Source organism: Triticum urartu, chromosome 1A, assembly GCF_056163025.1.
Source record: "Triticum urartu cultivar PI428250 chromosome 1A, HENAU_Tu73, whole genome shotgun sequence".
NCBI classification, from domain to species: Eukaryota; Viridiplantae; Streptophyta; class Magnoliopsida; order Poales; family Poaceae; genus Triticum; species Triticum urartu.
The window spans coordinates 30,917,307-30,940,990 of NC_141873.1; the positions used below are offsets into that span (position 1 = coordinate 30,917,307).

The window sequence follows — 23,684 nt, forward strand, 5'->3', positions numbered from 1 at the left end:
GTTTTTACAACAAAAACTCTTTTACCTTCTCTAATAATTTTACAATCAGACTTTCCTTTCTTTTACATTTTTTGTCCTCCACATATATGTATTCTATGTAGGTCTGTTCTCTAACATTTTTTTTCGGTTCATTTATGATGCAAAACAGTTGAAACATATTTCATCAACTCCATTCAACAATATATCAAATGAAGGAATAAACAAACTCCCTACATGTATTCTACAGTACATCAGTTCCAAATTTCCATCAATCTACAACTTACAGGTTGGAAACTTTTCATTATTCCATTCTTCCATTTTCTTCTTATCATGTATGATACATTCATCATTTTAAATATAGTTATATTTTTTTTTGCTGATATATTGACATGTCACGCACATATATATGCAAAGTAATTTTTATTAATGTGAATACCCTTCAGGAGAAGGCAATGCTTGAAGATATGACCAAGAAATTTTGGCAAACGATAATATCAAACTCCATTCCAACAACGGAAAGATACATTGATGATCTCCATTCGACAATCTCCAACAGTTTGACCCACATCAACAATGAAATGACAGAGTCTGCAAATGAACAAATTACATCCCCGAACAACCACATTTCAGTACACCAGCAAGCTGAACAAATCTACTCAAACAAATACTTCAAGGATCCAACAACTTTTTTATCGTCACATGATTTCCTGGATTTCGCAATGCCTTACAGTAATCCTCCAAACTGGGAAAAGGAAGATGGAGATTCATCCATTCAATGGTTGGACAAGAAATTCTCAGAGTGCCTCCTTTTAGAAAACTCATCAAGCATTGATGACCTGTTTCAGAAAAGCTCACCAACCTTTGAAGATTTGTTCGTCATCGATAAAATAAATAAAGAATATGACTACCCAGATATCGATTTCCTACAAGGTAATTCTAATTTTTTCAATTAAAATATTTTCTTTTCCAGCATGTTTCTCCTTTTTTTATACATAGGTTGAAACACGATCTAATACATTTTCTCTTTGTTTTTTCTAAAACTGTATGCAGTACTCAAAGATTACATCTATACGCACACAGAAGCGAATGAGATGCAAGAAACAGACAAAATTGATTGCACAAAAGAGAAATTCTGTTTGACCCAACTGAAATTCGTTAGACCTAATCATAACTGCAGAGGTTTATTTCTTCACTACCCCCTTTTTTCCTTAGAATTTCTGCATATTAGGTTTCTTTTTTTGCACCATTTTTATCCTTAATACAGTGTTCCTTTTCTTTTTCTAATGACTTTTTCTATCATGCAATCAGATAGCAAACTGTACTGTTTGCAACAAGGTACGGTTTCAACAACTACGCTTGCCCTAGATGTTTCCAGGAATACGAAAAGCTCGCAATCAGCGCCTCCTGCCAGAAGTTTTCCAACCACTCAAAACTACAACCTGGGTAGTACATCCAATGCGTGTCAACCACATAATTCAGATATTGACATCCCTTCTTTTACCGCTATAACAGACAGCCTGAATTTAGTCCCTATGCAAGAAGTCCCAAACAATTACCAAGCAAATTATTCACCTCCTGGTTGTTCATCAATCCTTCCCAAAACCAACTATGAATCTCTTGTAAGGAATTCAGGTAGCAACACTCATTTCCACTATAGCAACAACCCACTTAGGGCCTATCACAATTCTTCAGAAAAAGCAGCCAACAGATTCGGCACCCCTATACCAGACCCTATCATGTACCAAGTTCTAGAAGATTACGAAGCTGAATGTCTGCTCAGAGATAAAGCAGCAGCAGAGGAGCCACCGATGCAGAACTTCTCTTCAGCATCAGAATTGCACAAAACAACTCAGCTCAATTCGAGACAAGTTATTTTCTCAACAGCAGCTCAAGCAGATTTCTTCAAAATGATGTCGTCACTTCTACCTCATATAGACATCAGGTGAAAATGTTTTGTACATGGTTATGTATTCTTTTTCTGTTTACTAATTTTCACCACCATGCTTCATTACTACCAACCCTGAAATTACTTACTCTATTCTATACAGCCAAAGGATATTCCAAATAGATAACGTGTGGGTCGATCAAAAAACTTTGACTGTTTCAATGAGGCCAGGCGGCTGGATGAACCCACACACTTTGGATTGCTATTCTAAAATGCTCAACACAGATCTACTCAATCGGGGAAGGCAGGGTCTAATACCAAGCAACGAACCTATTGTCCATATCGTCGGCATAGAAAACATGGTAATTTTTCTTCTTCTATCATATCTTGGTTTTTCATCACACAAAGAAGACATGAGTAATTAATGTACTTTTTTGTGTAACTACTAATTTGGTGATTATTCCTATTTTGTCTACACATTCATACAAACTTACTCTCATTTTTTCATTTTTCATCAGGAACTTCTAATGAGACCCTTACTAAACCATTCAGATCCAATATGCGCAGACATGTTAAGCGAAGCAACTGTTGGGTTCAGTTTACAGAACGCAAACTTCGTATGAAACTATCTTTTCGAGCAAATCATTCTAAAAAGAAAACTGAACACCAAATTTTTATGTTCCACTCTTCAATTTCTACTAATATGTCTGTACCTTCTTCTTTTTTTTCTAACAGGTTCATCTGCCTTGCTTCAATGACAAACAGTGGATTGTAATCACTGCTAACTTTGACAGTGGCAAGTTCTTTGATATAATGAATCCTGATGGATCTGGAAACAACAAATTCACTACAATTATCAGCACTGTTACATTCAACTTCAAGAGTCTGTTTGCGAAAACATACCCAAATTGCATCGCATTCAACATAAAAGAATTTGACTACCATTTTGTTCCAGTACCCCAGACTCATTTCAGGTAGAAAAGAAAGAAAGAATCATTTTTTTTCTGTGCACTGTACTTCAAATTAATTTTTTTTCACTTTGTAATATTTTTGCGCACTCCTAACTCCTAGTAAATTCTCTTTCTTATCACTCAGGTACGACACCGGCATATTCCTCCTGCAAATTCTAAAAACATACCGGGGGATGGGAGTGCCAGGATTCACAACTGTAAGTTCTTTTTCAAGCTGCCCATGTAAATAATTTGTTGATTTAAAAAAGTACATGCTTGATATTCCAAATAAATAAAACTCAACGTACATTTTTTTCAAAAAAAGAATGAGAGTGTCTAATACAATTACTTTCTTTTTATTTTTTTGCAGCATGACCTACAGGCCTTAAGAGAAATTTTTCTGTACGAAATAGCGACTTGTTCCAACAGTGAAGTTCAACTACCATTGGTCAAAGCTTTCCAACAAAATCACGTTAGTTCCGCCATTCGAAAACCTCCCCCTACATTTTTAATTTTAATACATTAAATAATAATATTCAACTACAACAAGAAACTATTTTTTTTCTTTTTCTACTTAAATAAACTGACCAAACTTCTTCTATTTTTTTTACAAACAGGGTTTCCGGCTATTCAGGTGAATCAATATTCAGCTTAAACCATGTTCAAGATACAAGATGACCACATTTTGATCACATAAACATTTTTCTCCATTTTACTTTTTTCTCTACCAAATGAGAACTAATTTCCTTCTCGTGCTACTCGAATGAAGAAAATGTTGAGGGGGTCATTTGTTCAAAACAAGTCTGAAATATTTATTTTTTGTTCTGTTGTACTAAACATTCAATGCTTCCTTCTCTGTTTGATTACCTTAACTATACTAAAAATAGTCAATTTTCGCTTAATAATTACTTCTCCAAAACAAGGCACGAGCAAAATCTGGTTACTTTTCTTTCAAAATATTTAATAAGAAAATTCAATTTCTTTATTTTTATTCACCCTCTATTTTTTTCTTTATCTAAAAGACGAGACAAAAAACTTTTTTTTACAAAGAAAAATAGGAGTGCTCGCTGACGTTAGAAAAAAAAGCTACAACCAAATGAAAGGAATTTCTAATAAACAAACGGCAACGAAAAAGAAACAGCGAAACAGAAGGGCAACGAAGCACAGAAACAGTAGAGGAGAAAACAGGACAGCGAAGCACAAAAACAGGGTAGCGAACCAGATACCGACATAACGAGTAAAATGGGCTTCCAATCAAAAGCTCAGTACGGGCACCTCAGTGGGCGCCAGGAGACCGAACCGGCGCCTTAGGAGATGTTTTTGTTGTTGCCCATCTACTTTTTTTTTGTCATAAACGTTTTTCTAAAAAATGATATTTGCACGAAACTAAATAAAGGTTCATCAATATATTTTGAATGCATGGATATTTTTGGAAAAAATACTCTAAAAATATATGAACATTTTTTTGAATGTACAAACGTTATCAAAAAGTATATTAAAATTTCTTAATTTCTTAATTTTCCCGATGAACAATAAATCAAAATAAATAGTAAAAAATACAAAAAAGTCTGAAATTTTTCGCATGCAAGATGCTTGAGTGCGCCAGGTGTGTGCAAAAATATGTGGGCAAACAACATCCGAGGAGCTCATGCCAAAAGAGACCATTTCGGCTATGAACATTGCATTTTTTTTCAAACTTACTCATATGCCCAAAAATGTTTTTTTGTCACGGGCTCTTCGAATGTTCAAACTCCACCAAATTTAGCAGGGGCATCACACATTCGGCCATCTTGCACCACAAAAAAATCAGAATTTTTTGAACTTTTCTTCTATTTTAAACGAATTACTATTCACACCCGAGAGTATCTGGACCTGGTGTAGAAATGCAGCGTCCAACTGTAGGCAGCTTATTTTCTTTAAGAAAAATGTTAGTTAGCTACACCAACAATCAGAACCCAGAACCCATATTGGGCTATAGCCTACCTTGTGTGAGCATGGGTGAATAGTTTGCATCATAATCTTTTAGTGAACTAAAATTTTAGTTTCAAACTTTTTTTAGTTCATCATAATCTTTAATTCACTAAAATCCAAATTTTTTAAGTTCACTTGGATTCGATTCAAATTTAGTTAAATACTTTTCAAATTTTAGTTCACTACAATCAAAAAGATTTTTAGTTCACTTTGATTCAAATCTAGTTCACAATTTTTTTCTTCCTTTTAATTCACTAGAATCCGAATTATTTTAGTTCACTTGGATTCGATTCAAATTTAGTTCACCAATTTTTGAATTTTTTGTTCACTACAATCAAAAAGATTTTTAGTTCACTTTGATTCGAATATAACTCATTATATTTCTTTTTTTAGTGAAATACATTTTTTTCGTTCAAAACCACCTAGATGTATTTCAAAATCTATTTCACTAGTTCCGTTTTTAAATTTTTTTAATCTAAATTCAAATACAGTTCACTTAATTCAATTTTAATTCACTAGTTTCAAAATTTTAGTGAACTAAAATCAATTTTTCAGTTGACTAAATTCAACATTTTTTCAGTTCAACATAATTTTAGTTCACTACAATATAAATATAGCTCACTAGATCCGATTTTTTTCAAAAAAAAAACATCTACATTCAAATATAGTTTACTAAATTAAAATTTAGTTCATTAGTTTGAAAAATTTTAGTTCACTAAAATTGAAAATAATTTACTTCAGTTGGGATTCTTTTTTTTAGTTCATCGAATCCAAACGTTTTTAGTTCATCATAATTTTAGTGAACTAGAGTAGAAAAAATTAGTTCACATTGATTTATTTTGAGAAAAGTTCACTAGTTCACCGAATCCAACAATTTTAAAAATCCGCCAAGCGTGAGATTTTTGAAAAAAGTTTATCAATTTTGAAAAAGAGTTCATCGATTAGGAAAAAAGTTCGTCGATTTTGAAAAATAGTTCATCAATTTTGAAAAAGAGTTCATCGATTTGGAAAAAAGTTCATCGGTATTGAAAAAAGAGTTCATCAATTATGAAAAGTGTTCGTTGATTTAGAATAAAAAAGTTCGTCGAATTTGAAAAAAGAGTTCATCGATTTTGATAATAAGTTCATTTAGTTCACTACAATCAAAAAGATTTTTAGTTCACTTTGATTCAAATCTAGTTCACTATTTTTTTCCTTTTTTTAGTTCACTACAATCCGAATTATTTTAGTTCACTTGGATTTTTTTATTTCAGTAGTTCAAGGAAGTAATGTTCACTAACTTGGCCGAAGTTCCTACCATTCCCAAACTTGAGGGGTTTACTATGACGGAAATTTTCAGGTCAAAGAAAGGAGTAATACTCGTTGATATTTTGCACGAGCATAATGTCAGTGAAAGCAGAATGAAATACTTTGCACATACATCTTTCTAGAAGCACAACACTTGCACATACAAAGATTGTTATGAACAACCTGGCATATCAACAGGTTTACAAAGTTTGTCAAAATATTTTTGTAACCCAGTGCTTTCTTTGAGCCAAATAATCCCTAACACAAAGGAAAACCAAAACAATGCTGCATGACAAGCTAGTTTCCCTAGTTTACATCAAAACATAGATGTTGTACATGCACTAGCAAAGAAGAATTAAAACCAGATTTTGCACTTTGGCAAACTAAAACAATGCTTGACCCGAAAAATGTCTAGTACATGACAATGTTAATAGTTCCCAGGTTTTTCCCAGTTCACGAACCGAAATATAGCTTCGCTTTTCACTGGGATTAACCACATGTTCGGTGCAAATGTTTTGCCAGAAACAGCAAAAATAAACAGCACATGTAATGGTACTAATCACGACAGGTTCGCTTCACTTATACAGTACAAACAGAAAAGAATCTATACATGAAGATCTCCTTCACTAGTCAAGACAAATGGAAAACTTCTTCCTATATAGATTCTACAAATTTTTTTAAAGTACATTTGATGACACGTCGCACTAATAGTTTCAAACTTGAACACCAGCAGACTACAATTTTTCAGACAAAAACATTACGATTAAACTGGATTGTAGAAATCTATTTCATAACACAACAGTTCCAACGTAATAACACCAGGCAAAAACCAAAAATAAACTATGTTAACACCAGACAAAAATAACACCAGAAAAAAAATAAACTATGTACACCTAAAGTTTTCAACGTGATAACACCAGGCAAAAACCTTTCAATGTCTTTGTCCATTCTCATTAATTATACTACTATGTCAACCATCAAACCAAAACTCCTACTGTAAACAGAGAAAATTCTACGTAAAAATAAAAATCCTCAAAAACGGAAACACATTGTCAAATGAACCATTGTAAACAAGTTCTATTTCACTTTTTTTAATTCTATTCAATCATTATCTTCAAATAGATTTCTTCTGTTTATCAGCAGCCTTTTTCCACCCTTCTCTCTCGGATCGGCTCTTCAATCTGTTCCCTTTCCTCACTGACTTGTTGTTTATTACAGCCGGATCTTTCAAAGGCTCACTAACACATGCTTCGTTCACTGTTTGTTCATAAGTTTTATCCCCTTCTGCGGTTTGTTGCTTGCCTAGAAGATACTTACTATGAACAGCATTAACTACATCCATTAGCTCTTGACAAAAATGTGAATCATGACTTATGTCAGAGCATACCTCCCCCACTGTATTCATCATGATGGCATATCTGACAGCATTGTGTGACTGGTCTTCTCCATTAATACCAAGGGCACTAGACTTGTGTTTCTGTAATTCCTTCTCCCTAAATTCTCTAGTCCATCTTGGAACAATATATTGGTCAGGTATCTTGAGCATGTCAAACTGCGTAAACAATCTAAGGATGTGGCAACAAAGAATACCATCCCTCTCAAACTTCCCACAATTGCACACAAATTCTTCCTTTTCTCGATTTACTTGCACAGCAAAGATTTCCCTGTCAAACTATGGATTTTCGTATGGAAAGTTCCTTTTTAATTCATATGATTCGTTCTTCACAATCTCATTAACCCCGAAAGCAGTTGAATTTAACATTTCAGTCAAGAACTTGGTATATATAGCTCTGGTGTAAATTTCAGCTGCATGACGCTCAACCCGCCGATATCCCCACATGATAGGTACTTTTTCATTAGACAAGAACCTATCTTGATCCTCTATGTGCATCACATTTTCCTGGAATAATTCATACTGAAGAAGGAAAGTTTCTATTGTATCCTTTCGCAAAACATAGTCCTTGAAATTCGAGTTGAAGCTCTCACTTCTGCTGGTAGACCTAATGAACGGGCAGAACACTCCTTGGAAATAAGCAGGAACAAAGTATTCTCTATTCTCCCACATGCGCTTAATGTGAGCATGCTTTCCACAACTATGCTTTAGCTCCATTTCTTTCCAATTCATTTCAAACTCTTCAACAGTCATGGACTGCATGATACAATAGTCAAGGTCTTGTTCCATTCCTTTCTTAATTGACATGTATGCACCCAAATTTTCTCTTGCTTTCCTTCTAACATGCCAAATACAGAACCTATGGAGTGCATCTGGGAACACTTTTGGAACAGCTTTCTTCATTGCAGCATCTTGATCAGTAAGTACTACTCTAGGTTTTTTTCCACCCATCACTTCAACAAAAGTTTCAAACAACCATTTAAATGTGTCTGCCTGCTCATTCTGCAAAAGGGCCCAACCAAAAACGATTGTTCTCGAGTGGCCATTAACTCCAATAATGGGTGCAAAGGGCATATTGTACTTATTAGCGCTGAACGTTGTATCAAATGATATTATATCTCCAAACAGCAAATAGTCCAGCCTTGATCTTGAGTCTGTCCAGAACAAGCTAAGCACTGAGTTGGATGCGTTTCTTTGAGCCTTGTATACAAAACCAGGCTTGTCAATTTGCAGTTTTTCAATATACTCCAGAGTGTGTTCAATGTCCTGTTCCTTCTCTTTTCATGATCTTCCTGTTTCAGGTTGTCAAGTTTCTTGACATCGAATGTAATGTTACCCAATATTCCACCAGACAGCTTCCTAAAAATACTCATTATCTTCCTTGGCTTAATTCTATGTTCTTGTAACAGCCTCGAGAGAAGTTTTTCAGCTTCATTCATGCTCCTATGACTTAGGAAGAATTTGGTCAATGTAGGCGAACATACCAAATCATGATTATGTTCAAGATCTTGGGAAGTAATAATCCATTATCCATCTTGTAAGCTTACTGTAACATGCATCTGACAGTTTGTCCTAACGACCACATTCCTCCTGCGCTTCCTCACCCCTACTGCATTGGGCTCTGTTTTTCTACTTTTGCAGCAACAAATGGTAATCTTCCTGTTTCTATAATTCCTCCCTTTTTTGATACCAAACCCACTGATATGAGCATAAATGTTGACAAATCTGACAGCCTCTTCTAGACTAGAGAATACTTTCCCTACTTCAGGTGTACTTGTATTCTCCATCTCATCTGGCGTAGGGAACAAGTACTCTTCCGATTTTGCTTCATTTTCAGTTAACTCATCATCAGAATCTTTTTTTGCTCATGCAATCATCCGAAGGGACACAAGCGTCCTCACTATAATGTTGTTCCTGGAAGAACATTACAAACAGTAAATACAACCAATCCATATCACACCATAGACTAAGATATAAATACTGTTTAGGAAAAAATCTTTTAAATTTTTATAGCACTAATTTATTTACACGCGCAAGCAACAATTATCTAATCTAAATCAATGCTCAACTTTTTTTCTATCATTCTTAACACAAATAATTTTTTATTCATGTAACAACAAGATTTTTTTAAACCCACAAGTGCTGGCACTCTTTTTTTGAATTAAATAAGGCTATTTACCTGTTCACTAGGATGTCCTGCATCATCTTTCCCCCTTTCTGTGCTTGTACAACAAAGATTTTTCCCATTCAAAGTCTCTGTGTTCACAATTATGACAGCCGATGTAGAACCTGATTCATCAACGTAACTGTTTCGGACCTATTCAAAAACATTCATTCATCAAAATTCAATTCATAAACTGGCAATATCAATATTAGTAGAAAAGAAAACCAAGCAAAGTTTTTGAAGAAACTATTCTCACATCTTCATTGCCAGTATCATTTGCTATCAGAATAAGATCATCATACTTCTCACACTGTACCACTTTATGAATCTGAACCTCATCATTTTTTCGATCTGAGTTCGCTGATCTTCTTCCTGGCTGCTATTGAGTGTTCCTTGGCTCACAATTTTGTCTTGACTACTAACAAATTCCTGTGCAATATAATATTTATGAGAATTAGCAAACCAAAAAGAAAGAAAAACAGTTCAACAAATGTTTTGGTGTGCTTTTCAACTAATTCTCACGGTACAAACCTCTGTTTTCTTCTTCATCTCATGGTACTGCACAAATTGGTCAAATTCAAGCATCACATCGCAAACCTGGTCATGAAAAAACAAGCGACATACTTTTTAGTTAATATAAAGAACATTTTCTCATATACAGTACCACTTCATTCCTGATATATAGTGCACAAAAAAATTCAGTTTAGGTCACCTTCTAACAGGATTTTTCAGAGATATGTTTTTTCATACTCACCCCAGATGATTCCTTCGGTTCAATACTTTCTTTCCCAGGCTCACGCAAACTCTGTGGTGTTTCTTTTTGGTTCATCCCTTTCCGTTTTCGAACTGCTGGTAATTTCTTTTTGGAAAGAACCTGCAAAGAAACAAGTTAAAAATAATCAGACTACCATAGCAAAAAGGCAAGAACCACGCAAGTAAACAGAGGAAAATATTCAGACTCCCAAAGTAAGAACCTACAGAGGAAAATATCCACACTTTGAAATTTACTGGACAAAAAAGAACCTACTAAGAACAATTCGGCTTGCCTATATATAAGTGTTTTTAACCATACAGATTTGTTGTTTGGGTTTCCACAAAGTTCCAGCCTAGGTGAGCGAGATCTAGAAAAGTTTATCACGAGCCTTTCTTTTTTCTCTGTCAATCTTGAAATTCCACAACTCAAGTTTTTTGCCGTCTGTTAATTAGGGTGTGTGTTTTTATCAGTGTTCTGAAAAAAACACATTTCATTATGATGTTCGGTTTTGATATATTGTACTGCATTCATCTCTTTCAATAATACAACAACACCAAGACAACCACCGGTGAAGCATGTGTGAGTTGGACGAAATTCTTGTCTGATTTCCTATAGGGGGAAACAAGATCTGTAGTGCCAAACGGTCTCCAGGCAACATAAATGAATTTCATGAGGTAAACTTCTGTACAAGACATGGGGGAAGACTTCAGACTACTTTGAACCACTGCAGTAAAAAGCACCAGGTGCCATATAAATGTTTTTTTGTCACACCTAAATGTGAGAACAACACAAGTAAACCAGAGAATTTTTATCAAAAGAAAATATGAGAACCTGCTAGTTTATTTTTCGTAAACAATACTAATTTGTTTTTCCAAAAATCTTCAAACATATACATAAAATATATCCAAATCCCTAAGACAAACTTTACTTCTAAATTTCAATAGACATTTTTTTTCTAGTTCTGAACCTGAAATAATTTCCATTGACCAGTCACTATATACCAAAATTAGAGCAATTATATAACCTATCGACTATACTGTTTTTTTATTTTTAATTATTTTTTCATATTTTTTTGTTCCTGTCTAGCAAACGGGATGATTGCTTTCTAATAAAGCATAGCAGCAATTTTTGTGTACTCAAAAAAGAAAATAGACTACACAATCAACTATAGAAGAAATAATCTAGTAAGAAGAATCACCAGAGTAGCTCCACGGTCGGCTGGATCTGCCTTCTGGCTAGCTACTCCCCCATCATAGCCTGTGGTAGATCGATTAAGACTCGCCGGCGGCGCCCCACCTGATTCTGTCATCCCGTCAACACAGAAGATATAATCCACTAGTTGATTTCTACAGGGTGGCAAATCTGGCGCGCGACCTAGAAGCAGCCGCCGCAGCCGTCGCCCCTGAGTCCTCCGCGTATCTTCCTATTTCTACCACTAAAGAAACATATATAAGACTCTTTCTATTTTCCTCCCCGTTCTTTCTATAAATTTTTTAAAAGTAATGTGGAGTCACTGTTTCAGCGACTAAACCGCCTCGGAACGAAGTCTTACATGTGGGACCAACCTGTGGCCTACTGTCAAAGGGGTCTAATTGCAAACTAGAATCCACTTTCCCCTTTCTTCATCCAAAACTCCGCTCTCTAGCGATTTTTTTCCCAGGTTCTGCATCATGAACTAGATCCTCGGCTTCAACTAAGTTCCCAATATCAGATCCAAAAGGTAATTCACCCATATAATCCCTTTTCTTACCACTACGGTCATGATTCCGCTCCCTTTTTTGCGTTTTGATTTTCTATAGCTTTTGATTCACGTTCATGCGGGGCGTTGGATTTGTGCCCACCGTGCGTGCCCGATGTGTGCCGTGGCTGCTATCCGGCAGCTCCCTCTGTCGAGCGGTAGTTCGTTGATCCGTCGACCGTGTGCGTGGAAGCTCCGTTTCTTCCGCTGCCTGTATCTATGGGGATTACCATGCCAGCTAGCTTCATTTAGGTCTCTGAGTTAAAACATTAAGTAGCTATTTTGATGTTTTCTATTTTCACATCATCTTAGAGAGGTCTCTCACAAGATGCTAGATTATTCGTCTCCCCCGGCCATCCATGGCCTCTGTGACCCATCAACCGTCCGATTGATTTGCAACGCCAGGATCTTCTTCTCTGTCGGCCTCCACGCTATCCAATCACGTTTTGGACTGTTTACTCATTGTGATGACAGAGAAGTTGGTCCATGGCATGTGAGTTGCATTCGCGTCGCGGCTCTACTACTGCGACTATGATTTTTATCCGAGTTTTTAAACCTTATTGCGAAACAGACGAACCAACTATGAGGTCTAGTTCATTATAGTACGAGCCACAAACATTTTTCTTTCTGAATGTAGTATACACCCTAATTTCTTTCTGAATTTACGAACAAACCTATGAGATATCACTTCGGAATACATCACTTAATTTTTATCTTTTTTATAAAAAGTTTTTTCTTCTGTAGATATGAGTTGGGAACAACATAAATCCCATTTTTTGAGAATGTACTGCAGTCCAACGGAATTACTTCTTGTTTTAAGTTATTTTCTATATGTAAAACAGGACAAATGAACAACAGAAATACCTCTTTTTGACAATCCGCACAAAATTAGTGAAACACATTTTTGTTACTTTTCATACCTGCAAACAAGTACTATAAATACAACTATAGTAATGTTGTCCTTTTTTCTTTAGAAGAACACAACTCCTAATTTGTTCAGTTATTCAATTTTCCAGGAATTCAACTAAATGGAAGAAATGTCAGCAAAGAAGAGGAACAACCAACATCTGCTTCCAAATGAAGAGAATGGGAATAATCCTCCCAAAAGAAAGAAGGTGCATGTAGAGGCCAGAAAAACAACTACCAGGGGGCTACTACTGACTCAATTATTTCACTGACATCCGTTTCAATTTTTTAATAAATAGTAACCGTACATAATTCTTACAATTTAATTATTTAGGACATACACATAAAAAAACAAAAAACTAACACACAACCTATCTATTCCCTATGTAGGATGTCAGCAATGAAGACAACCTCTAGTTGTTTGTTAAATTTCTGTCTGAACTTAATGATACTCAGAAGAACATAGTTCGAAAACTTGGTTTTGCTTCACTGCTACAAATCAGTTGCGCCTGCAACATTGATGCTATTTTCATGTGGCTTGCATTACAATTCAATACTGCAACATGCACTCTGGAACTGAGGAATGGATTCAATTTTGAATTCAACACATCTATTGTTCATAAAATCCTTGGAATTCCTGCTGGTGGCTTACCAATAAATTCTACACCAACCAAAGAATGTGTAGATATTATCAATAACTTTGTACAATCATCAGCACCTACTACAGAGCATCTTATTGCGATGATTACGGACAACATTTCCAAAGAAAATTTCTCTACTATATTCTTGCTCCTCACTATCTCAAGCTTCATTCCTCCTAATGCGAAAGGTTCCCCATCAAAGAAATTCTACAGTGCTCTGCAAAACATTAGTTCTGCTGGCAAATACAACTGGTGCCTTTCAACTCTATCCTACCTAGTACATCAAATAAAAAAAATTAAGTCAGGTCATCACCAGAAGAAGGCATTTTATCCTGGAGGCTGCAAACTAATCTTGGTGGTAAGTTTACACTAAAATTATGAACCTAAGATCACTTTTTCTTCATTTAATTTTTGACTGCATCCAACTCTTTTCTTTTAAACAATTTAACTTACAAATATTTGTTCCTAATATCAGGTTGCGCACTTCGAATTCTTAATTACTTCTGAATTCAAGTTCCCTATCGACATACTGCCAAGACTCCCATTGTGGTCATCTAGCTTGCTAAAAACTTTCACAGCCCTAGACACAATGCACGGTGTACACCTTCAGTGCGGAAGACTTCCGATAAGTGTTTTTACAACAAAAACTCTTTTACCTTCTCTAATAATTTTACAATCAGACTTTCCTTTCTTTTACATTTTTTGTCCTCCACATATATGTATTCTATGTAGGTCTGTTCTCTAACATTTTTTTTCGGTTCATTTATGATGCAAAACAGTTGAAACATATTTCATCAACTCCATTCAACAATATATCAAATGAAGGAATAAACAAACTCCCTACATGTATTCTACAGTACATCAGTTCCAAATTTCCATCAATCTACAACTTACAGGTTGGAAACTTTTCATTATTCCATTCTTCCATTTTCTTCTTATCATGTATGATACATTCATCATTTTAAATATAGTTATATTTTTTTTTGCTGATATATTGACATGTCACGCACATATATATGCAAAGTAATTTTTATTAATGTGAATACCCTTCAGGAGAAGGCAATGCTTGAAGATATGACCAAGAAATTTTGGCAAACGATAATATCAAACTCCATTCCAACAACGGAAAGATACATTGATGATCTCCATTCGACAATCTCCAACAGTTTGACCCACATCAACAATGAAATGACAGAGTCTGCAAATGAACAAATTACATCCCCGAACAACCACATTTCAGTACACCAGCAAGCTGAACAAATCTACTCAAACAAATACTTCAAGGATCCAACAACTTTTTTATCGTCACATGATTTCCTGGATTTCGCAATGCCTTACAGTAATCCTCCAAACTGGGAAAAGGAAGATGGAGATTCATCCATTCAATGGTTGGACAAGAAATTCTCAGAGTGCCTCCTTTTAGAAAACTCATCAAGCATTGATGACCTGTTTCAGAAAAGCTCACCAACCTTTGAAGATTTGTTCGTCATCGATAAAATAAATAAAGAATATGACTACCCAGATATCGATTTCCTACAAGGTAATTCTAATTTTTTCAATTAAAATATTTTCTTTTCCAGCATGTTTCTCCTTTTTTTATACATAGGTTGAAACACGATCTAATACATTTTCTCTTCGTTTTTTCTAAAACTGTATGCAGTACTCAAAGATTACATCTATACGCACACAGAAGCGAATGAGATGCAAGAAACAGACAAAATTGATTGCACAAAAGAGAAATTCTGTTTGACCCAACTGAAATTCGTTAGACCTAATCATAACTGCAGAGGTTTATTTCTTCACTACCCCCTTTTTTCCTTAGAATTTCTGCATATTAGGTTTCTTTTTTTGCACCATTTTTATCCTTAATACAGTGTTCCTTTTCTTTTTCTAATGACTTTTTCTATCATGCAATCAGATAGCAAACTGTACTGTTTGCAACAAGGTACGGTTTCAACAACTACGCTTGCCCTAGATGTTTCCAGGAATACGAAAAGCTCGCAATCAGCGCCTCCTGCCAGAAGTTTTCCAACCACTCAAAACTACAACCTGGGTAGTACATCCAATGCGTGTCAACCACATAATTCAGATATTGACATCCCTTCTTTTACCGCTATAACAGACAGCCTGAATTTAGTCCCTATGCAAGAAGTCCCAAACAATTACCAAGCAAATTATTCACCTCCTGGTTGTTCATCAATCCTTCCCAAAACCAACTATGAATCTCTTGTAAGGAATTCAGGTAGCAACACTCATTTCCACTATAGCAACAACCCACTTAGGGCCTATCACAATTCTTCAGAAAAAGCAGCCAACAGATTCGGCACCCCTATACCAGACCCTATCATGTACCAAGTTCTAGAAGATTACGAAGCTGAATGTCTGCTCAGAGATAAAGCAGCAGCAGAGGAGCCACCGATGCAGAACTTCTCTTCAGCATCAGAATTGCACAAAACAACTCAGCTCAATTCGAAACAAGTTATTTTCTCAACAGCAGCTCAAGCAGATTTCTTCAAAATGATGTCGTCACTTCTACCTCATATAGACATCAGGTGAAAATGTTTTGTACATGGTTATGTATTCTTTTTCTGTTTACTAATTTTCACCACCATGCTTCATTACTACCAACCCTGAAATTACTTACTCTATTCTATACAGCCAAAGGATATTCCAAATAGATAACGTGTGGGTCGATCAAAAAACTTTGACTGTTTCAATGAGGCCAGGCGGCTGGATGAACCCACACACTTTGGATTGCTATTCTAAAATGCTCAACACAGATCTACTCAATCGGGGAAGGCAGGGTCTAATACCAAGCAACGAACCTATTGTCCATATGGTCGGCATAGAAAACATGGTAATTTTTCTTCTTCTATCATATCTTGGTTTTTCATCACACAAAGAAGACATGAGTAATTAATGTACTTTTTTGTGTAACTACTAATTTGGTGATTATTCCTATTTTGTCTACACATTCATACAAACTTACTCTCATTTTTTCATTTTTCATCAGGAACTTCTAATGAGACCCTTACTAAACCATTCAGATCCAATATGCGCAGACATGTTAAGCGAAGCAACTGTTGGGTTCAGTTTACAGAACGCAAACTTCGTATGAAACTATCTTTTCGAGCAAATCATTCTAAAAAGAAAACTGAACACCAAATTTTTATGTTCCACTCTTCAATTTCTACTAATATGTCTGTACCTTCTTCTTTTTTTTCTAACAGGTTCATCTGCCTTGCTTCAATGACAAACAGTGGATTGTAATCACTGCTAACTTTGACAGTGGCAAGTTCTTTGATATAATGAATCCTGATGGATCTGGAAACAACAAATTCACTACAATTATCAGCACTGTTACATTCAACTTCAAGAGTCTGTTTGCGAAAACATACCCAAATTGCATCGCATTCAACATAAAAGAATTTGACTACCATTTTGTTCCAGTACCCCAGACTCATTTCAGGTAGAAAAGAAAGAAAGAATCATTTTTTTTCTGTGCACTGTACTTCAAATTAATTTTTTTTCACTTTGTAATATTTTTGCGCACTCCTAACTCCTAGTAAATTCTCTTTCTTATCACTCAGGTACGACACCGGCATATTCCTCCTGCAAATTCTAAAAACATACCGGGGGATGGGAGTGCCAGGATTCACAACTGTAAGTTCTTTTTCAAGCTGCCCATGTAAATAATTTGTTGATTTAAAAAAGTACATGCTTGATATTCCAAATAAATAAAACTCAACGTACATTTTTTTCAAAAAAAGAATGAGAGTGTCTAATACAATTACTTTTTTTTTATTTTTTTGCAGCATGACCTACAGGCCTTAAGAGAAATTTTTCTGTACGAAATAGCGACTTGTTCCAACAGTGAAGTTCAACTACCATTGGTCAAAGCTTTCCAACAAAATCACGTTAGTTCCGCCATTCGAAAACCTCCCCCTACATTTTTAATTTTAATACATTAAATAATAATATTCAACTACAACAAGAAACTATTTTTTTTCTTTTTCTACTTAAATAAACTGACCAAACTTCTTCTATTTTTTTTACAAACAGGGTTTCCGGCTATTCAGGTGAATCAATATTCAGCTTAAACCATGTTCAAGATACAAGATGACCACATTTTGATCACATAAACATTTTTCTCCATTTTACTTTTTTCTCTACCAAATGAGAACTAATTTCCTTCTCGTGCTACTCGAATGAAGAAAATGTTGAGGGGGTCATTTGTTCAAAACAAGTCTGAAATATTTATTTTTTGTTCTGTTGTACTAAACATTCAATGCTTCCTTCTCTGTTTGATTACCTTAACTATACTAAAAATAGTCAATTTTCGCTTAATAATTACTTCTCCAAAACAAGGCACGAGCAAAATCTGGTTACTTTTCTTTCAAAATATTTAATAAGAAAATTCAATTTCTTTATTTTTATTCACCCTCTATTTTTTTCTTTATCTAAAAGATGAGACAAAAAACTTTTTTTTACAAAGAAAAATAGGAGTGCTCGCTGACGTTAGAAAAAAAAGCTACAACCAAATGAAAGGAATTTCTAATAAACAAACGGCAACGAAAAAGAAACAGCGAAACAGAAGGGCAACGAAGCACAGAAACAGTAGAGGAGAAAACAGGACAGCGAAGCACAAAAACAGGGTAGCGAACCAGATACCGACATAACGAGTAAAATGGGCTTCCAATCAAAAGCTCAGTACGGGCACCTCAGTGGGCGCCAGGAGACCGAACCGGCGCCTTAGGAGATGTTTTTGTTGTTGCCCATCTACTTTTTTTTTGTCATAAACGTTTTTCTAAAAAATGATATTTGCACGAAACTAAATAAAGGTTCATCAATATATTTTGAATGCATGGATATTTTTGGAAAAAATACTCTAAAAATATATGAACATTTTTTTGAATGTACAAACGTTATCAAAAAGTATATTAAAATTTCTTAATTTCTTAATTTTCCCGATGAACAATAAATCAAAATAAATAGTAAAAAATACAAAAAAGTCTGAAATTTTTCGCATGCAAGATGCTTGAGTGCGCCAGGTGTGTGCAAAAATATGTGGGCAAACAACATCCGAGGAGCTCATGCCAAAAGAGACCATTTCGGCTATGAACATTGCATTTTTTTTTTCAAACTTACTCATATGCCCAAAAATGTTTTTTTGTCACGGGCTCTTCGAATGTTCAAACTCCACCAAATTTAGCAGGGGCATCACACATTCGGCCATCTTGCACCACAAAAAAATCAGAATTTTTTGAACTTTTCTTCTATTTTAAACGAATTACTATTCACACCCGAGAGTATCTGGACCTGGTGTAGAAATGCAGCGTCCAACTGTAGGCAGCTTATTTTCTTTAAGAAAAATGTTAGTTAGCTACACCAACAATCAGAACCCAGAACCCATATTGGGCTATAGCCTACCTTGTGTGAGCATGGGCGAGCGCCCACTCATGTGTGGGGCGATTTTACCTAAAAAAAGGTGCAGGCCGACTTCCTATATGTTGCTCATTGCGGCCCTTCGAGTTTTTATATGTTGCGCATTGCGACAAAGTGTCCGGAAATGACCGCACGGGAATGAACCATTTAGTACATACCTTCTTGTCTGATTTTTTTTACTGTTTTGGGAACCTTCTACACGGGAAGGTTCCTTTTCAGGTTTTATCCGGTTTGCCTTTTCAACCGTTTGTATCATTTTTTTCCTTTATTTCCATTTTTCCAAAAAAATCGCAATTTTTCAAAACGTGTTCTCAATTTCGCAAAAACATCTGTCGCAATTCTATCATTTTTTTCATATACTTCAAAAGTTCAGATTTTTCAAAAACAATATTGTGTTATGAAAATTTCTTCATAATCATTTTATACATTGTTCTGAAATTTGCAAAATAAATTACATTTTTTTGATAAAAATACTTGATGTTATTTTCTTGGAAAGCCTGTAAAAAACAGGAGGAAACTAAGAAAAGAGAATTTTTTTGCAAGAGCGCTCGTTATGACAGTGTTCACTACGTGGGCCGGCCTAATGGAGGGCATCTTGTGCGATTGCTCAGGACAGTCCGTATTTACCACGTAGGCCGATAAATACGGGGCACAGTTTTTTTTAGAAATATCTGTAATTTTATTCGTACTCACAATAATTACAGGTACACTAATTTGGACGTAAGATTCAAGAAAATATGAAGTACTCCTTTGTTTTCTTAGTCTGCATATAACATTTGGTCAAAATCAAACTTTATAAAGTTTGACTAAGTTTATATTAAAAATATCAATACTCACAATATAAAACTAATATCATTAGATGCATTATGAAATTAAGTTTCATGTTGTATAATTTTAGTATTATAGATGTTGATATTTTTTATATGAATTTGGTCAAACTTTGCTTAGTTTGACTTCAAACAAATCTTATATGCGGAGTAAAAAAACGGAGGGAGTAACTCCGATGACTAAAATTACAATAAAATCTCTTCGAAACACTTTCTTTGCGGTATCAATCTCTGCTCGAAAAAAATACTCCAAAGACCCAAAAAGCATGTGCGTGGAGGCAGGGGTGTGTGTTTCCTGCCGTGCAGGTCGACAAATAGGGGCTCCCATTGCTGAGCGCTTTGTCTCAATAAGCGTCATATAGGGGGCTTGTTGGGGAACTAGGGTATGCCATCAGAGATAATTCATGGAGTGCGGCATGTGGGCTTTCGGGAGATTAGATGATTTGCCCCACTTTACAAGGGGTTAGATGATTTGCCCCAAGGTTGTCTCAATGACCAGTGGCCCCGGCCCCACCCGGCAGCCTCTCGGGGGGGGGGGGGGGCGGGATTATCTAAGTGGGAAGTAAAGTGGGGCAAAAGATCTAATTTTTCATGGGCTTTCAGGACTTTGGCCTTTATCAAATCAATGGGCTTTAACATTATGGCAGTGATAGTACTTTGATTTTTTGGTTAACCTTGGCTTAGAATTGAATTAACAAATGCTAATTCGGCATTCTCTCAAAAAATGGTAATTTGGTAGCTGACCAGAAACACAATTTTGTGTTACCAACAGGAAAAACACAAAATTTGGTTAATTTTATTTTGGGTTTTGCTCAGTGTTTGGTTTCTCCCATTTCAAACTTTCTCTCTTTACCCCATTACATCTGAAAATAGAGAGGTGGGGGAGGAGGAGGAGAAGGGTGAGAGGTGAACTATTTCTAACTCTTCGACTCTCCGCGCATGCAAAACCCTAGTGAGAACCACATAGTGTTGGCACTGATGCAAACCTCCCCACCTACCCCCTCCCACTCCCCCCAATCACAAGATATCAGGGGTGAGCACGTTGGAAGACTGAAATGAGGTTGACCACAAAATTGAAAATGAGAGTTGTAGAAGGGGACATCTAATTTCTTGGTTCTCTCTTCCAGCTCAACAAAAAAATTATGCGACATTTCTAAAAATAAAGTTAATGTCACACAATTCTAAATTTGCATAATGTTAAAAGACAGACCAGATCCATTTGTTGAGAACTTGACCACAATCGACGTCCACGAGTCAGTTCGCTCCATCCATCGTACATAAATAAAAGTGAGGAGAAGGAGGAGGATCTATGGTAGCCGGCCGTGTCGCTCTTGTGCAGGCGAGGAGGGAGGTGCGCCGTCGTCGTTGCAGCAGTAGCAGACGTCGCCGCGGACGAGATTGCAGCGGCCATGGACGTAGCCCAGGGCCTGGCAGCATCGCATGCACTTGCCCGTCCCTTGCCAGCACTTGACCATGCACTCTGCCCTCAGCACGTCGCACACCAGCTCGCCCCGCACCGCTGTTGTCGCCGCCCCCACTGCACATATGAAGAACGAGATTTGAACAAAATTCATCGAAGATTCACTAGTTGGCTCTTATCGAACACTTACGGATGAGAAGGATGGCCATGAACAACAGTTTCTTGCCCATCTTGTAATTGGTTAGATTGTACCTCGTCTTCGATGATCAGTAGCTGAGTGATGATATGTGGCAATCTACGTGATCGATGGGCGAGTGATTTTGGATGCTTATGCTAGGTGGTAGTTTTATAGGACAGGGTGGGAAATAAGATGACAACACATCTAACACTTCCCAACTTCAGAGGGCTCTCATACCAAGGATATAGTATTAATTTTTACCTAAAAAATGTATTAATTTTACAACCTACTAAGTATTTTAGTTATATATGGAAAATATTTACTTGTAAAATATTAGAGGATAGAGGAAATGTCTCCAGCGACTATGTTTCTATGTTTTCTATAGATAATAATAATTGCCATTTACCTGCAAAGAAGAAAGAAATTGCCATTATCATTTTCTACAGTATAGTATTAATTTAGTAATATTTAATATTTTAAATATTTTCCTTGTTTGTACATTGCCTGGGTGATAAGTTTAACTCGGGTGGTGAGATTGCACATCCACTCACCCAATCTTTTGTTATCTCTCTCAACTCGCCTTGTAATTACTAGTGTCGCGGTTCCCTTATTTTATTGATGGAATACTATGAATCCAAATGTTTGCATATATGCTTATTTTATTATAACAAACACAGTGGCCCGCGCACATGCGTGAGCAATAACTTAGTCTTGTACTCCCTTCGTTCGAAATTACTTGCTGTAAAAATGGATGTATCTAGACGTATTTTAGTTTTAGATACATCCATTTTTGTCCATTTCTAACGACAAGTAATTTGGGACAGAGGGAGTACTAATTACATGATGATTCAAATTGCCTTTACACAAAAATTATAGAGCTAGTAATTTTTTCTTCAATAATTATTATTTTTATAACAATAATATTAGTAACAACATATTATTATGATTTATAATAAATATAATAACCATAATCAGCAAGGTAATGTAGTGGTATACTCGTACATTGTTTGAAGTATTTGATGTCTAATTGATCTTCATGTCACTGTATCGCATGGGTTGTATAATTTTGACGAATATAGGACCCTGATAAGTGCCACACGTGGGGCACAAACACATGGCAATTCCGAACATTTTTTCTGGCAAGATTAGTGAAGTGAGAATGGGAACTTTAGTTGTCAATCATGAAAACTATCTTTTCGGATGGCAAGTTTTATATTTTTGATTTATTTTTTTCTTATCGAATGGCAACTTAAGTTGTAAAAAAAGTCAGAGCCGAAGTGCTTCATGCCACACATGTGACACTTATCATTTGGGACTGTATATGCCTAAAGCAGCTAACTATATTGATATGCCTTTTCGGGAATGTAAAGGTTATTATATAACTTAAATCACAAAGAGACATTTAAGTATGTGTAATATGCACAATCTCTGAGAGAAAGGACGCCACTAATAGTTGGCATACTAACAGGAGGTGCCATACTCAAATACACATCAAACAAAACACAACTTCAAAAAATAACCTACAATGACATATATTTTAATTATGATCTTGATAAGTGTCACACATGTGGCACAAATACAAGGCAACTCCAAACATTTTTCATGAAAAGTTTAGTGATGCGAGGATGTTAACTTTATTTGTCAAGCATGACAACTTCCATTTCGGATAACAAGTTTTAGATTCTTTTGGGTTTGTTTTTTCTTTTTGGATGATAACTTTAGTTGTAAAAAATGCCAGGTCTGGAGTGCTTCGTGCGACACATGTGGCACTTATCATTTGGATTAAGGGATCCTGTGGCACTTATCATTTGGGTTTAACTATAGGCCAAGAGCTGAATGCATGGTAGAATCACATACCTATAGTACCTTTGTTCTGATTACTAAAATTAGATCCACAATGCCTTTTATAGCAGGGTTTGTCAATGATGGAAACGGATTATCATGAGTTGTCCTAAAACTATAGCTTCCAAAACCATGTTGTTTTGGAATTTCGTCAGTACCAAGTTGCGCTGAGAATTGGATTTAAAGTAGTAGGAAGGAAAAAAGTATGACGCCATAAATGTCTAATGCCGTGAGTTGTCAACCTGGATATAGAATTTGGTTTTGAAACCACCTTCAGAACATATATTTTTCTTGTTTAATACAT

General features: G+C 35.7%; 2 protein-coding genes and 1 pseudogene across 2 annotated transcripts; 2 read left to right on the forward strand and 1 right to left on the reverse strand.

The window, feature by feature from the left end:
- The first annotated feature begins 1,315 nt into the window (after positions 1 to 1,315).
- On the forward strand, positions 1,316 to 3,452 carry LOC147988743 (uncharacterized). The gene is made up of 7 exons (XM_087546304.1): positions 1,316 to 1,921; positions 2,028 to 2,226; positions 2,383 to 2,481; positions 2,600 to 2,838; positions 2,960 to 3,032; positions 3,185 to 3,286; positions 3,432 to 3,452. The coding sequence occupies exons 1-7, from the start codon at positions 1,512 to 1,514 to the stop codon at positions 3,450 to 3,452; spliced, it is 1,143 nt and encodes a 380-aa protein (XP_087402430.1). The 5' UTR covers positions 1,316 to 1,511.
- A 3,734-nt stretch (positions 3,453 to 7,186) lies between these two features.
- Positions 7,187 to 11,692, reverse strand: LOC147988744 (protein FAR1-RELATED SEQUENCE 5-like; annotated as a pseudogene).
- Positions 11,693 to 15,614: 3,922 nt separating this feature from the next.
- Positions 15,615 to 17,751, forward strand: LOC147988745 (uncharacterized). Its single transcript, XM_087546339.1, has 7 exons — positions 15,615 to 16,220; positions 16,327 to 16,525; positions 16,682 to 16,780; positions 16,899 to 17,137; positions 17,259 to 17,331; positions 17,484 to 17,585; positions 17,731 to 17,751. The coding sequence occupies exons 1-7, from the start codon at positions 15,811 to 15,813 to the stop codon at positions 17,749 to 17,751; spliced, it is 1,143 nt and encodes a 380-aa protein (XP_087402465.1). The 5' UTR covers positions 15,615 to 15,810.
- The last annotated feature ends 5,933 nt before the right edge of the window (positions 17,752 to 23,684 follow it).

Coding starts and splice junctions, on each gene's coding strand:
- LOC147988743 (XM_087546304.1), top strand. CDS start 1,512: ATGCAAGAAGTCCCAAACAATTACCAAGCAAATTATTCACCTCCTGGT. Junction 1,922..2,027: donor CTACCTCATATAGACATCAG/GTGAAAATGTTT, acceptor TATTCTATACAG/CCAAAGGATATTCCAAATAG. Junction 2,839..2,959: donor GTACCCCAGACTCATTTCAG/GTAGAAAAGAAA, acceptor CTTATCACTCAG/GTACGACACCGGCATATTCC.
- LOC147988745 (XM_087546339.1), top strand. CDS start 15,811: ATGCAAGAAGTCCCAAACAATTACCAAGCAAATTATTCACCTCCTGGT. Junction 17,332..17,483: donor GAGTGCCAGGATTCACAACT/GTAAGTTCTTTT, acceptor ATTTTTTTGCAG/CATGACCTACAGGCCTTAAG. Junction 17,586..17,730: donor AAGCTTTCCAACAAAATCAC/GTTAGTTCCGCC, acceptor TTTTACAAACAG/GGTTTCCGGCTATTCAGGTG.